Consider the following 13,147-nt stretch of genomic DNA (forward strand, 5'->3'; position numbering starts at 1 on the left):
AAGCCTAGACAAAATGGATTAGCGCTTCACTGCTATCCATCCCATAACTCACCATTGTAAGACCATCATTTCCAACATGCATCAAGGTAGGGACTCTTGATTGCATAATGTGAACACAAGCAATGAGTTAACACCTCATTGCAAATCATCTCTCCTAGAAGAGAAAATGATTTACGTATTTGATCCTCCGTCCCCGATAAGTCTCTTTCGGGTCTCATCTTTGACTAAACCTCAAGCTTGCTTTCGCACTGCCTTTAGTCCAGTCCAAGAAAAGCTTATGAGAGAGCACGGCAATGATTACTTGAACCAATAGACTAATCCCTACAGTCTTAATTGATCCACTTGTAGTCTTGCCTAGGAAGGATCCACTAGTGCCGTGCTAAACAGCTACGGACCAGCCTATTTGCCACTCATAGCAAACCCAAGGAAAGTTTACTTTCACCCACGGTACATGAAACAACTCATGGAACCAACAATAGGCTAACATTAATCCTGCCAACTCAAAGTGTAACCTAGAGTTGCTAATGTGCCTCACTCACGAGCCCAAGCGCAAACTCGTGTAACGGAACAACTCAGTCCACCTATGAGCCCAAGAGCAAGCTCACATAATATGGAACAAAAAGGTAACCAAAACCATACCCAAGGAACGATTGCGAAGTCTTTGCACCCAAACGTGTACCCACTCGGATCATCGTTTTCATCTCTGCGTATGCAACGAGACTAGTTGCCCAATCTCATTGAATAGTATTCGCTGAGACTCATTCTCTGATACCAAATGTAGCGCACGTGGTTTTGACCCTTTATCCTATGGTGATTTACCATAGGATAACACCACGAAGCGGAACCTAAACCCTCTTTGTGCCACGTGACAGATGCCACGTGTCACATACCACGTGTCCATGCCACGTGTCCATAGGAACCCGAGGTTCAGGGCCTTGGGCCACTGAACGAAGGAACGGTGCCAAACTCCCAAGCGTGACGCCAAGGAGTGATGAAACCGGACCACGGAGCAACTCCCGAGCATATAGCCCAAGGAGCGAGGGACAGGGGCCCGGAGCGACTTGGAACAGTCCTAGAGCAACCAGCATCCCAATGCCAGGACCAGCACGCAAAACGGAGCCAAACGGAGTCTGGCGCTATTTCGGCATACCGGTGGCCTAACGTGAGAATATGGGTACTCCACCAGCTAGCATGGAATGGAACTTGGGCTTAGACCCAAGCCGGACGCAGAACAAGGACAGGCACGCAAGCGGGAGCTAGACTATGCCTCAGGTTGGTCGGCCATGCCCGACCTACCCACTATCCCTACTATACATTTGGAACCCCCCATAGCCCCCCCCCCTTGAGGAACACACGCTTTGGGCTTTCACCCCAAGCCTCCCTTAGTATCAGGAGTTAGTCTCTGGGACAAACTCGAAACTTACTAAATATGGAATGTCCTTAGATTGCGAATTTGGACACGGGACAAACACCATTGTGTTCAGGCCGATCTCTACATTCCATAGATATGCCAAATGAGCAAATCTGGACACTTTCCATAAATAGCATCTGGGACAAATTGAGACTAACACAAAGGGCATGATAGCGAGGGTGTTTGGCAGACACGGTAAGCTATCATCTAGCGATGTTGAGGGACCAAGCTCAATATCGCGGGGGTTCCCAACACTAGCAAGTGCAAGTCAACGAATGAGTTTCTCTAACCAGGTCAAGTATGCTTGACTAATAGCACTTAGGAATTCCGTCCTTATGCCCATCTGGTCAAGTGCACACGCGAGGACCAGTTTCTCAACTAGCTTAGGCGGAGACTAATAACGGGTCCAGCAATACCGACCTCCTGCCATCGTGACAGTAAGGTAAGAGTGTCCGTAAGGACTAGCCGACAGGTAACTTTCGATACCCGAAGTCACATGCGCGACACAAGTGGGATAACAATGATGCTACAACTCTCATTATTGTTCACTTATAGAGTACAAAGTGGATGACTTGGTGTTAATCTATTTTCTTAATCTTACGGCACATGGTTTGTTTAAAGGGCTCTTTGCTCATTATAAAAGACTATATCGTGTATTGTGGCAAATTAAACCACAAGTTTATGAGGTTTGGCATAATGTCCAATAGGCTGATCCTTTAGAAACTGTAGCGCATGTGATCATGGGATGAAATTTGGATATATTGTCACCGTGAATCTTTGGAACCTTGGGAGATAAATGGGGATAAAATAGCCACTAAGGGCTCTCTCATTAAGCAATTGCCCTTTTTTCAGTTAGTTTTTCTCCCCGGAAAGAAATAAGGTGCACTACATTAATTATACATATGCAATAGTTGAAATGCTTCATACAAAGGGATTAGGAAAAATTAATATCACTTATAGATCCACTGATGTTTGTTCCTCTAGATCTCAGCCTATCCACTAAAGAATCTTAATTATTTTCCATCATTCTAAAAGGAGGGGATGATGTGATGTCCAAGTGTATGGCTATGATGCTATATATTAATATTAGTGTAGTGGGATTTTGATAGCTGTCAGATTGGTTTTAATCAGGACTAATTGCTCTTGCATATAAGTTAGAGTTTTTAGGTTAATTAATATGCATATTTCTGTATTCCATGCACTTATAAAACTTAATATATTAATAAAATTATAATAAAAGTTAATAAAATAAAATAAAATAATTAAATTTAGAAAACATTAGCAAATTATAGTTACAAGATAATTATATTAAAAATATTTTTCTTTTAAAATAGAGGAAATTTTTTTTAGCAAAATTTATGATTCTCTAAATACTATATATCTGGTATATCTGGGAAAGCATTTGATAAGTAAGTCATTTATGAGAAGTTTATAGTAATAATGTTTAGAGTAAGTTTTTAATTTGCTTAAGCAAATAAACATGTGGATGATAATGAATATACCTAGAATATGCTTGAATATTCGAGAATATTCTACCATCTAACAGTTGTTATTAATCTAGATTAATCTTGTATTTATAAATTATAAACAAACTTTCCTAAACACTTCCTAGTATATTCTAGTTATTCTACTATCTAATGGTTGATATTCAATAAATGTTTATAAATTATAAACATGTTTATAATTATATACTTCCATTTGATTAATTGGATTAATAAATCAGATTAAACAAGCCAAGCGGTTTTAGAAAAAATTAAAATATAATTTTAACATATAAAACATTAGTAACATTTTTTAGTTACTAATTACTAAGTTCTTCCAAACCCTCTGTAAACTTCACTTGTATCCAGAGCTCACCCATTACCACTTGGCTCAAGGTAGATGTTCTCAATCCCGCTCCCTTGAAACACAAGCTCGAGCATGCCTAACTCTTCCCTCTGCCAAGGCCTCCACGATCTGCCATCTTACACGTTTCTGTAAGGCAAACTATTCTAAGCACATCATCAAGAAAATCCTGCCAAACAGCTTGAACTCATGAAATCTATGCAAAATTCATTCAGCGAGGTTTGGGTATATGCTGTTTACTTTAAACTCTGCCAACTTTGTGATGGATTTTCTTAAAGAGAAGAGACAGCAACGGGTAGCATTTCGAGTCTCAGCGCGCTGAGTTTGTGTTTCACGGGAACTCGATTCTTAAACAAGACCTTGATCCCAGCAAAGCCAAGTGGAGAAGTTCTAATAGAACCTGCAGATCTTAACAGTGTCTTAAGAAGAAAATATCCAGCAAATTAAACTTGGATCTTCCATACACTGTGAATTCAGCTGAAGCTTCCATTGCTCGTTTGCCGCTAAAAACTTATCTGTCTAGAGAAACAGACGCCAGTTTGTGCATTCCAGATTAAATATTACAACTAATTAGGTTTTGTCTATCCAAAAATGGCCATGCCGATGGAGCCGGGAGTTTACTGGCGAGTCAAAAACAAGGCCTGGAAGCCATACAAGCAAGACGTTGCTCTAAAGATCCTTGTCAAATATTTTGAGGTACTGTTCCTTCTTCAAAGATTGCTTTTCTTTTTCCAATTCATATTTTATAGTGGTTGAATAGCGCACTGCAATCCACAATGCCATTGGATTTGGGTGAACGAGGTTGGCACAGTATCAATTTCGGGACAATGAAGCTGAAGAGTAGACTCGGAAGATACGATAGAAGCGTCAAGATAATCCTCGCGCCCGTAGAGGACGAGCTCATCAAACTGATGGATGCCAAGTTTTTGGAGTCGACTGTCCTCCCTTATCATTCCGGGATTACTTTTTCGCAAATCCATCCAAACAAATTATCCCCGGCTACAAAGATCTACAAGAAGTTCGTGAGAGCTCTCCAATGCTACGCCACCCTCCACGACAAGAGCATCTTGGGTACGTAAACTCTACAAGTCTGCCAGCTTTTCACGCTCTTCCTGCCAACCTTTGTGCTAAGTTTCTTTGGTGGGTAATGCAGATGAGATGCGGCAAGCGGTGAACAAGTGCAACATCTCAAGCCTCAAATCGTTGGAGTTTGTGTTTCATGGAAGCTGGCAGAAAAACATAAGCTCCATCCTTAAACGGGGTCTTGATCCCAAGAAAGCCAAGGACAGTGGCTTTGGACCCTTTCTGTGGGTTGGAAAGACTCCACGGGTGAGCTGGAGTTACTGTGGTTGCGACCCACGTACAATGGTGCTGTTTTTGGAGCTCAAAAATCATGGCGAGAGCGACTGGACCTGGGATGGCAGACGAAGTGTACCACTTAACAAGAGCCATGTCTTACTGCCAGTTGCAAAACTAGTTATAAACTCGCTCTACGATAGCTGATACTTCACCATCTTTTTTTTGTATGCCAAAAGTTGATTGACATTGTGTGTGTCCATCGTTTTTTTGTATGCCAGAAGTTGATTAACATTGTGATATGAGAGAGAGAGAGAGAGAGAGAGAGAGAGAGAGAGAGTCAACGCCCAAGAATACCAGTGAATATTCACAAAACACGTGGCACTATGCCATGCTGCCAAATGTAAGCCGTTGAAGTCCACGTGTTTGGCTAGGGCAAAACATCTGCGCCATGAGCGACGAGGAAGTGAGCGAGGCGGTGGTGATGGCGGAGGCGCCGCCGGTCAAGAAGAAGAGCGTCAAGATCGCCGCCGCTGCCATCGCCAGCGACGAGGCAGCGGATCCCAGCGGCGCCGTCAATGTGGGCGGCGATCGCAAGGCCAAGAAGGTCATCGTGGCCATCGACGAGAGCCAAGAAAGCATCCGAGCTCTCCGCTATGCTCTCGACACTGTCGTCCAGCCCGGGGATGGGCTTGTGCTGCTACACTCGCAGTTCATGCCCCATAGCTACGTTGGTCCCGGCGGCCCAGGTACTAATCTTCTTCTCGTTCTAGCTTTTTCCATAGAGAATGTGGGGCTTGCTCCTCTTCTTTTTCTCTTTCGAGCTATGGTTTGAGTTCTTTGCTATGGTTTCCTCCTTGCTCCTTGAGTGTGGATGTCTTTCTCGTTGGGATTAGAGCTATGGGTGTTAGATCTTTTGTCTTTGGCACCAAAGTTTGGTCCTTGTGATCTGCGCTTCACACGCATTTCCGTCAGCTCTAAAACCAGGTAAAGCTTCGTTGGTTTTTGTTAGAGGATCCAGTCTATAGAGTTTTTGTGATCTGCGCTTCACACGCATGTCCATCAGCTCTTAAACCAGGTAAAGCTTCGTTGGTTGTTGCTAGAAGATTCAGTCCATAGAGTTTTTTTTTGTGATCTGTGCTTCCATCAGCTCTAAAACCAGGTAAAGCTTCGTTGGTTTCTGCTAGAGGATTCAGTCTATGCTTTTCTACTAGCTTTCATTCCTTGAGCTTTGGCTTTGGTAGATCTTTTCTTCCTTGGCTTTTAGCTTGAAACGCAAAGACATTGGTTCTGTAGGCTTCTACATCACTCCCGACTTGGTGGCCGCCACAAGGAAGCACCAGGAGAACTCAAGCAAGGTCTTGCTCGACAAAGCCAAGAGGATTTGCGGCGATGCCAATGTGGGCTCCTCTTCTGTGTTTAAGATGGTCTTTTATGCACGTTTCTCGCAGGTCCACCACCCAGAGCTTCTGATGGCTACTGGAGATCCTCGCGACAGTATCTGCGACGCCGTGGAAAAGATCCATGCCGACTTGCTGGTGATGGGAAGCCGCGGTCACGGAGCCATCAAACGGTGAGCTCTCACTTTCTTCTCGAAGATCACTAAAGCTCTTTTACTTTCTCGACCGACACAGGACTTTTCTTGGCAGTGTGAGCGACTATTGTACTCACAACGCGAAATGCCCGGTTTTGATCGTCCGAAAGTGAGCCAAAGTGGATGGCTTTGTTTTTCTTTCTTTCGTGTATATATACGGTATGGATCTGCAAGTTCTCTCGTTTCCTTATTTCTCTCAGCTGCACAAATCGGAGGCTTTACTTTTTTTACAGTGACAGCAGCCTCCGCTGCTTAAAGAATAATACGAATGCGAGAAAGATCGCGATGCCAGCAACGCCAGACGTGATGAGAATCCACTTGAAAGCTCGCGGCTCGTCAAAGAGGTCAATCTGGATGTTCATCCCGAAAACACCCGCAATCACGCCAAAAATCGCCACCACGAACGTCGCGGTCGTGAGCAGCAACTCGAACTGGATCAGCTGGTTCCTCACATTGTCCTGGACGATCAAAACCAAAGACCATCGATCAAAAACCGAAAAACCTTGGATCGACAACTTCTCGGAAAGTACCAGTTGGATGTTGATGAAATCCTCGGTGTCGTCAATGTACTCCTTGAGCTGTGTATAACCAGCGAGATTAACACGGATAACACCACGAGCCTTTCTTTTTTTCACTCGAAAAACTCGAAACCTTCGCCTTACCGAGGTGAGCTTGTTGAGCGTGCCATCGATGACAACAAAGTAGGCCTCGAGCAGCATCTCCAGCTCCTCCACTCGCTCCGTTTCACTGTCCGAGCCGGGTGGCTGGACCAAGAGGTTTCTTCCCAGGCTCATCGTCTTGTCCAGGCTCTTGATCTTCTCGGTCGGCGGGCTGCCAACCGGAGACACAGGGGCCGACACCGACGCACAGACGTTGTTTGAGTACAAGAAGCCCTCGGCTCGCTCCTTCTTCTCGGTTAGATACATCTCGGCCATGTCACCGTCGTCGTCCATGAGGTGCTCGATCTCGTCCCGGACCTGGAAGTTCGTGTGAGATGAAGTATCAATGAGGTTTGTGAGCTTGGGAGGCTCGAACAAACACCAGTGAAGTTGGAACGAAGATGAAAGAGCAAGGAGTGTGAACAGAACCAAAGTTCGTGTGAGAAGAGAGAAGCAAAGATCAACAAGTGAGGTTTGTGAGCTCGGGAAGCTCAAGAAGATGGAGTAAAGTTGGAACGAAGAACAAGGTGTGACTCCAGCAAACTTATAGGAGAGAATGAGAAGAGAGAAGCAAAGATCAACAATGAGGTTTGTGAGCTTGGGAAGCTGGAGGAAACACCAGTGAAGTTGGAACGAAAATGAAAGAACTAGGAGTGTGACTTAGTGGTTTCAATGGAAAGAAATGAAAGAACTAGGAGTGTGACTTAGTGGTTTCAATGGAAAGAAAGCTTCCAAAGGGGAAACGGAGTAAAAGCAGTACCTTTTGGACTCTCCTGGTGAGTGCCACGAGCCTGCTCTTAAGCCTACGAACTCGCTCCAGGTTGAGCGTGCTGATCTTCGAGGTTAGATCGTCCAGAACTGGATACGCTTCCTCTTCAAGCTCTGTAGCCTGTCAAAAAGAGCAAAAAGACCACCGGTGAGTAGCAAAAAACGTGCCACAGGAAAGAGGAGAAAGAACAAAAGAGAAAAAAGAAGCAATCAGTAGTAGTATCACAGAAAAAGCAAAAGGCACCAAAAGAGAAAAAAAAAATATTGAAAAATCTCAGAGAAGAAAAAAAGAAAAGCATGAAAGTTCTTCCAAAGTTTTCTTCCAAGAATCGAGGAACTAGAACTTGGTTACCTGTGTGTCAAGATACGTGCACGCCGACTCCAGCGCCACCTCGAGCGCTCGAAACTCGAACGGCAAATCGTCCGCTGCCGACGATCCGCTAAACATGTCCGTCTCTCTCATCAGCGCCGCCCTCCTCATCTCCTGCTTGGCCGGATGATCCTCAGTCCCACACTCCCAGCTCCCTCCTCCACCACCTCCACCACCTCCAAATCCAATCGCTCCAATCCCACCACCACCACCATATCTCCCGGCGATGTTGCTACTGCTCGAGGAGCTCGTCATCCTCGGCATCAATCGCCGCTGGAGCTCGCTCACGTACTGGAGCACGTAGTGATCCAGCGAATTCAAGAGCAGCACCTCGTCCGCGGTGATGATACACCGGATTTGCTCCAAGTTGACAACGATGGCCTTCTCTCGTCCCAGCAGCGTGGAAGGATAGACAAAGAGTGGATCCAGCAGCCGCAAGTCGCGAGCCGGAAGCTCACACCTCCTCATGATGCTGAACTTGTCCATCTCTAGCACCTGGGAATTGCCCGCGCGGTCGATCCGGATCCACGACCGGATGCCCTGCCCGCGCTTCTTCAATCCCACCACGTCCATCCCCTGGAAGAGCGGCTTGGGCAGATTGGAAGTGGGCGATTGCGCGCGATGGAGGAGCTTGTATCTCAGATGATCGCCCATGCTTGGTCGCGTGCTCTTGTTCTTGCTCTTGCTCTTCCATCAACGCCCTAAAACGTCCTGGCCGGCACTACCACCCCCGGGCGGATTGAATTGCTGGATTTGGAGCGTACCCATTTGCGAGCGGTGCCGGGGACTCACACCCAATTCGCCCGATCCATCGCCCACGGCCTATCGCGCCGCCTCTCCATCGCCGCCGCCATCGCCGCCCAGGAAGAAGAAGATGGCCGCATTTGGGCAACCTCTCGATAGGGAAAAGTTTACTGGCTTCGTTTTTTCCCCTTTTTTACCTACTTATCCTAAAAATCTTTGTGTGTGCGTAGTTTACTCACTGTGGCCACCATCTTCCTCCAGGAACTCCATTTATAATGCGTGGAAGTTCTTCTTCCTTGATCTCTTCCTCCAAGAACTTTGGAGAACTCCATTTAATGCCTGTGAGTTCTTCCTCCTTGGATCTCACTGCTGCTCTAAAGATCTTTGTCTTTCGGCGATCCAGCAGCAGTAATAGCGCCCCTTGTGTCCGAGTCCCCCGTGATCTTATCATCGCCATCGCCGCTCAGTGAAAGCGTGCGTTTGGATCCAGCGAGTGCTACTCCCAGCACTAGATTGTCTTCTCCAAAGTTTGCTGGAGGAGATTTCTTGAGCTGTTGTTCCTCGTTGTTACTTCCCTGGCCTGTGCTCTTTGTTGTTGGAGGAGATTTCTTTGCCAGTAGTTCCTCGGTGCTCTTTGTTGTCGGAGGAGATTTCTTTGCCAGTAGTTCCTCGTTGTTACTTCCCTGGACTGTGCTCTTTGTTGGAGGATATTTCTTTGCCTGTTGTTCCTCGCTGTTACTTGTGCTCGCTTGATTCGAAAAAGAAGAAGGAACTGTTCCTGTTACTGTTGCTGTTGCTGACCCCGTCTCTTTCCATGGATCGTCCACCTGTTGGTGCTGCTGCCTGTCTCTAGCTTCCTTTTGCTTCACTTTCAAATCTTTCGCTGTCTCGGATGGTCTTGACTTTGTCTCTTGCAACTCTTTCGCTTTCCCTGTGCTCTCGTTGCTCGCCTCCAGCTTGATCTCTCGTTTCGGCGAAGCTGGGGGTTCCTTGGGCGATGTCGACGCCTTTGGTGGCTTGCTGCTGTCTTTGATCGCTTGCTTTCCTAAATGCTGCTTTGTGTTTTCGCCGGTCTCGCTGCTTTTCTGGTCCTCGGCCTTAATCGTCGCTGGCTCGCCACCACTGTCAGCCGAGACTTCCGAGATCTTTGCTGGAGGTTTTTCGAAAGCCGCACCTAGCAAGCTCATGTCTTTAGCATTAAGTCCCATGGAATCCAAACCTTCGAGAGGTGTCTTTGGAGAAGGCTGTGCTTCTTCCATATCCTGTTTCGGAACTTCGATAGGAGCGACAGTGTTTGGCGCCTCATGCTTCGCCTTCCCAGACTCGGCTGGTACTGCGGATGCGTCTACGAGGAGCAACGGCCTGCCATCTTCGTTGACACGTTTCTGTAAGGCGACTGGCGAGTTTCTGCTTCGTCGTATACCCTCTGGATAGAGCGAATGGGAGTGGCAAGTCGGGCATTGTGATGGCTGATGACTTTGAGCAGGTTGAGAAGAATAATTTCCTGCCATGAAGAATCATAAGAACGCAAGTAGCGGCAGAACAAATACTAACCTTCACACTGAGATATCTTCGTAGTGGGAAGTTTTTACGAAGCAAGAAATCATGATCTGCATTCAAAGAAAAAAAAAGGAATTAGTAGAAATGAAGATGTTTTCCTACCATAAGCGACTGGTTTGACGGGTCGATGTTGTCAAAGAACACTCTTCGATGCAATCGTCTGTGCTCCACTTGGGGATGCTTGGAAAGAACTTTTCTCATGTCTGCGACGATAACCTGAAAGGAAGAGCAAGTGTTTAGAGAAAGAAAATCAATAAGTGTTTTCTTACGTGGATCTTGCTAGCATCCAAATGACTGAGACCAATGTACGTCTTAACACGCCAATGAGTTTTTTGACTTAAATTGCGGACAACGCTCATCGTGAACTTGTGGTTGGGTATATGCACAGCTTCGCGATCTTCGCCTCTGATAACTGTAGGAGACCACCAGCCAACATGCTGAAAACATCGAAAGGCATTAGATTACCATTTGCTATAACACACGATTTACGTATCAACCAACCTCGACAGTACCAGAAACTTCCTGCCCATCGATTTTAGTTTGTATCCACTCGTACTCAACAAACGGCCGGGTAGCATGGATCATAACACTGGACAAAAAGTTCGTAAAAATCTACAAAACATAAAATCCTGTCATTTGTTTTGAAGAAAACAGAAAGGAGAACGTAATCTAACCTCTCGACCTGCTAGAGTCAGCAACACTGTACCGAATCCACCGGCCGTCAGCCATTTTTGAGTCGAGAAACCAAGGAGCTCCATAAACAAGCAGACAGCCGCCACCCACACCGAAGTGGACACTGCACTGCCAATAAAACGAATTCCAAGCTGCAATCACTAACCAGATTTTCATGACACAGAGAGTAAGTAGCATACAGTACATACATTGCGAGAGTCTTCATTGTTGTGACGATCCATCATGACCCTTTGAATTTGTTGAGTCATCCTGAAACACCCAAAAAAAGAAGAAGAAGAAAGAAATCCATGATCCGAGGCAAATAAGCTTTATACCTCGCTGTGCAAAACGCAAATGTCAGGACAGTTGAAAGAGATCGTAGAAAATTCAAGAATCTTTCCTTGACAACTTGGCTTGTCTCGGACGAAAGAACAACGGGGTCTAGAGCCCTGCAAGATCTCAAGTTCTAGAAAACATAAAAAGAAAAGTTACACCAAGATATCTACCTGCATATTCCGATGATCGCAACCCACAATAACACAGGCTTGACATAGGACGTAAGTATGTACTTCGTTCGACTCTTGTCCCATTCACGTCGCTGATTGAAACACTCCAATATCAGCTAGAAAGAAACAAAAATTCACGAACTCTATCTTTCCACCTGGAAGATATTGCGACGAATGAGTTGGATGGAAGGCAAGAGTCCCCAAAGAGCAAATGCTATGACCCCAGCAGCAGCCACGCATTGTACTGGACAAGGGAATTTTCCAACCGTCGCGAGCGTACTGGAAGAAAAGCTAAACCAAAACATCACAAAGAAAAATTTCTAGAACCTTGTGAGCGCTCTCTGCGTGATCCTCAGCGATGTCACCGCGATTTCCTTGGGCAATTCCAGCGCAATCGCTGCTCTTGAGCAGCACAGGCCGCGGCATTTCGCCAATCTCGCGAGCTGGACGCTTTGCAGCGACAAAGAATCCTGCCAAGCACGCCAATTACCACAAAACAATCCCGAGAAACCTAGCTTCAGCCTACCCGTCGAAGGAAGGAAGAGCTCAGCTCCAATCCACGCGCTCTCGATGGAATTCGCGGCAGCCCCTAATCCATCCATCGCCAAGAGAATCCGAGCTGAGAGAGGAGTAGCGGCATTGGAAAATCCCGCGCCATACCTTGAGGGAGTTGGGGCGTGGTAGCGCCAGTCCCCGGCCTCCATTCATCGCGCCATGGAAGAATGGAACCCTAAATTTCCTCTTTTAGAAAAAGTACGTTTAGCCCTTTTATGCCGCTTAAACCCTAAATCCTCGTGATGATGGACATTATTTCGTTCTCACTACCTCTAAGTCAAACCATTAAGCTTATTATTGCAAATATGATATCTCATCAGTTGAGAACTTGGAAACCTCTATTTTCTAAAAGATGGGCTTAGCCTTTATACTTGTGCGACTGGCAGGAAAACATCAGCCTTGTCAAGCGGCAAAATTCGTCTGTCATCAGTCCGGTTGGATTTACCATGATTTGTGAGTTCCAAGAACCATTGGTTTCTCACAGCTCTGGCTCCTGCAATACTCTGCACTCACAACTGGAGTTTTTCCAACCCACAAAAAACGGCCATGGCCAGTGTCTTCAAGCTCTCAAGGATGGAGCTTATTTTTTGCAGCGGGCTTCCATGAAACACAAACTCCAAAGATCTGAGACCCAAGATGCTGCATTGCTCCACCATTCGATCCAAGTTTCAGTAATCATGTAATCAGGCCTTTGTAAAGGAAAAAGGTGGCAAACATTGGTTTGAGTGGAATTCCATGGTTGTCGTGGGATGAGCGTGATTGATGACTTGATCCAGAAAGCTGACATTGATCAGTTTGCTGAGACAATTCACGAGGTCGACCAGGATGATCTCGAGACTCCATTCATGCTTTGTGCATGTATTTTTCACCTTCATCGCTGAAAAGTTGATGGTGTGCAAACCCCATGGATGTAACCGAGATAAAACTAATGACATTGTTGTCGGCATTCCACACTCCATCCAAAAAGATAAAATAGAAAAGAATGGTGTACTTGGAAAGTATACTTTGAGCATATACTTTGTTATATGGCTAACGCTAATAACCATCATGTAATAGAAAAGGAATGAAAAATCAATATTAATTATGTATCACATCAGAATACCCAACAGATATGGTGAAATTCCAATGGAAATGTGATACCCCAACAGATACAGTGATTTTCAGATG

General features: G+C 45.7%; 4 protein-coding genes across 5 annotated transcripts; 1 reads left to right on the forward strand and 3 right to left on the reverse strand.

Annotated features, from left to right (window-relative positions):
- Nucleotides 1-5,002: 5,002 nt before the first annotated feature.
- Nucleotides 5,003-6,336, forward strand: LOC9661376 (universal stress protein PHOS34). Its single transcript, XM_002962606.2, has 4 exons — nt 5,003-5,301; nt 5,849-5,952; nt 6,004-6,125; nt 6,187-6,336. Exons 1-4 carry the CDS (start codon nt 5,004-5,006, stop codon nt 6,257-6,259), a joined length of 597 nt encoding a protein of 198 aa, XP_002962652.2. The 5' UTR covers nt 5,003; the 3' UTR covers nt 6,260-6,336.
- LOC9661377 (magnesium transporter MRS2-10) lies at nt 6,311-8,735 on the reverse strand. Of its 2 annotated transcripts, XM_024659067.1 has the most exons (5): nt 7,926-8,735; nt 7,566-7,694; nt 6,809-7,123; nt 6,677-6,724; nt 6,374-6,604 (listed from the first exon to the last, which is right to left on the reverse strand). In XM_024659067.1, exons 1-5 carry the CDS (start codon nt 8,595-8,597, stop codon nt 6,374-6,376), a joined length of 1,395 nt encoding a protein of 464 aa, XP_024514835.1. In that variant the 5' UTR covers nt 8,598-8,735. The 2 variants fall into 2 exon arrangements, with proteins under 2 accessions (XP_024514826.1, XP_024514835.1); XM_024659058.1 differs by having other exon boundaries at nt 6,311-6,724.
- Nucleotides 8,736-8,928: 193 nt separating this feature from the next.
- On the reverse strand, nt 8,929-10,059 carry LOC112340523 (nucleolin 1-like). Its single transcript, XM_024659075.1, has 2 exons — nt 9,907-10,059; nt 8,929-9,861 (listed from the first exon to the last, which is right to left on the reverse strand). The coding sequence occupies exons 1-2, from the start codon at nt 9,944-9,946 to the stop codon at nt 9,062-9,064; spliced, it is 840 nt and encodes a 279-aa protein (XP_024514843.1). The 5' UTR covers nt 9,947-10,059; the 3' UTR covers nt 8,929-9,061.
- Nucleotides 10,060-10,258: 199 nt separating this feature from the next.
- On the reverse strand, nt 10,259-12,148 carry LOC9643261 (mechanosensitive ion channel protein 2, chloroplastic; the record flags this gene model as incomplete). Its single annotated transcript, XM_024660980.1, has 12 exons — nt 12,086-12,148; nt 11,952-12,014; nt 11,753-11,895; nt 11,581-11,704; nt 11,426-11,517; nt 11,255-11,368; nt 11,129-11,189; nt 10,922-11,071; nt 10,749-10,859; nt 10,517-10,684; nt 10,350-10,463; nt 10,259-10,297 (listed from the first exon to the last, which is right to left on the reverse strand). Coding segments are annotated over exons 1-12 (1,227 nt in total), but the record flags the coding sequence as incomplete, so codon positions are not given.
- Between the last annotated feature and the right edge of the window lie 999 nt (nt 12,149-13,147).

This window comes from Selaginella moellendorffii, unplaced genomic scaffold (assembly GCF_000143415.4).
Source record: "Selaginella moellendorffii unplaced genomic scaffold, v1.0 SELMOscaffold_2, whole genome shotgun sequence".
NCBI classification, from domain to species: Eukaryota; Viridiplantae; Streptophyta; class Lycopodiopsida; order Selaginellales; family Selaginellaceae; genus Selaginella; species Selaginella moellendorffii.

Excerpts from the sequence above, each read along its gene's own strand:
- LOC9661376 (XM_002962606.2), top strand. The coding sequence starts at position 5,004 with ATGAGCGACGAGGAAGTGAGCGAGGCGGTGGTGATGGCGGAGGCGCCG. Across the intron at positions 5,302-5,848 it reads CGTTGGTCCCGGCGGCCCAG|GCTTCTACATCACTCCCGAC; the intron begins GTACTAATCTTC and ends TTGGTTCTGTAG. Across the intron at positions 6,126-6,186 it reads GGTCACGGAGCCATCAAACG|GACTTTTCTTGGCAGTGTGA; the intron begins GTGAGCTCTCAC and ends CGACCGACACAG.
- LOC9661377 (XM_024659058.1), bottom strand. The coding sequence starts at position 8,597 with ATGGGCGATCATCTGAGATACAAGCTCCTCCATCGCGCGCAATCGCCC. Across the intron at positions 7,695-7,925 it reads GCACGTATCTTGACACACAG|GCTACAGAGCTTGAAGAGGA; the intron begins GTAACCAAGTTC and ends TCTTTTTGACAG. Across the intron at positions 6,725-6,808 it reads CGCTCAACAAGCTCACCTCG|CTCAAGGAGTACATTGACGA; the intron begins GTAAGGCGAAGG and ends GGTTATACACAG.
- LOC112340523 (XM_024659075.1), bottom strand. The coding sequence starts at position 9,946 with ATGGAAGAAGCACAGCCTTCTCCAAAGACACCTCTCGAAG. Across the intron at positions 9,862-9,906 it reads TCCAAAGACACCTCTCGAAG|GTGCGGCTTTCGAAAAACCT; the intron begins GTTTGGATTCCA and ends TGAGCTTGCTAG.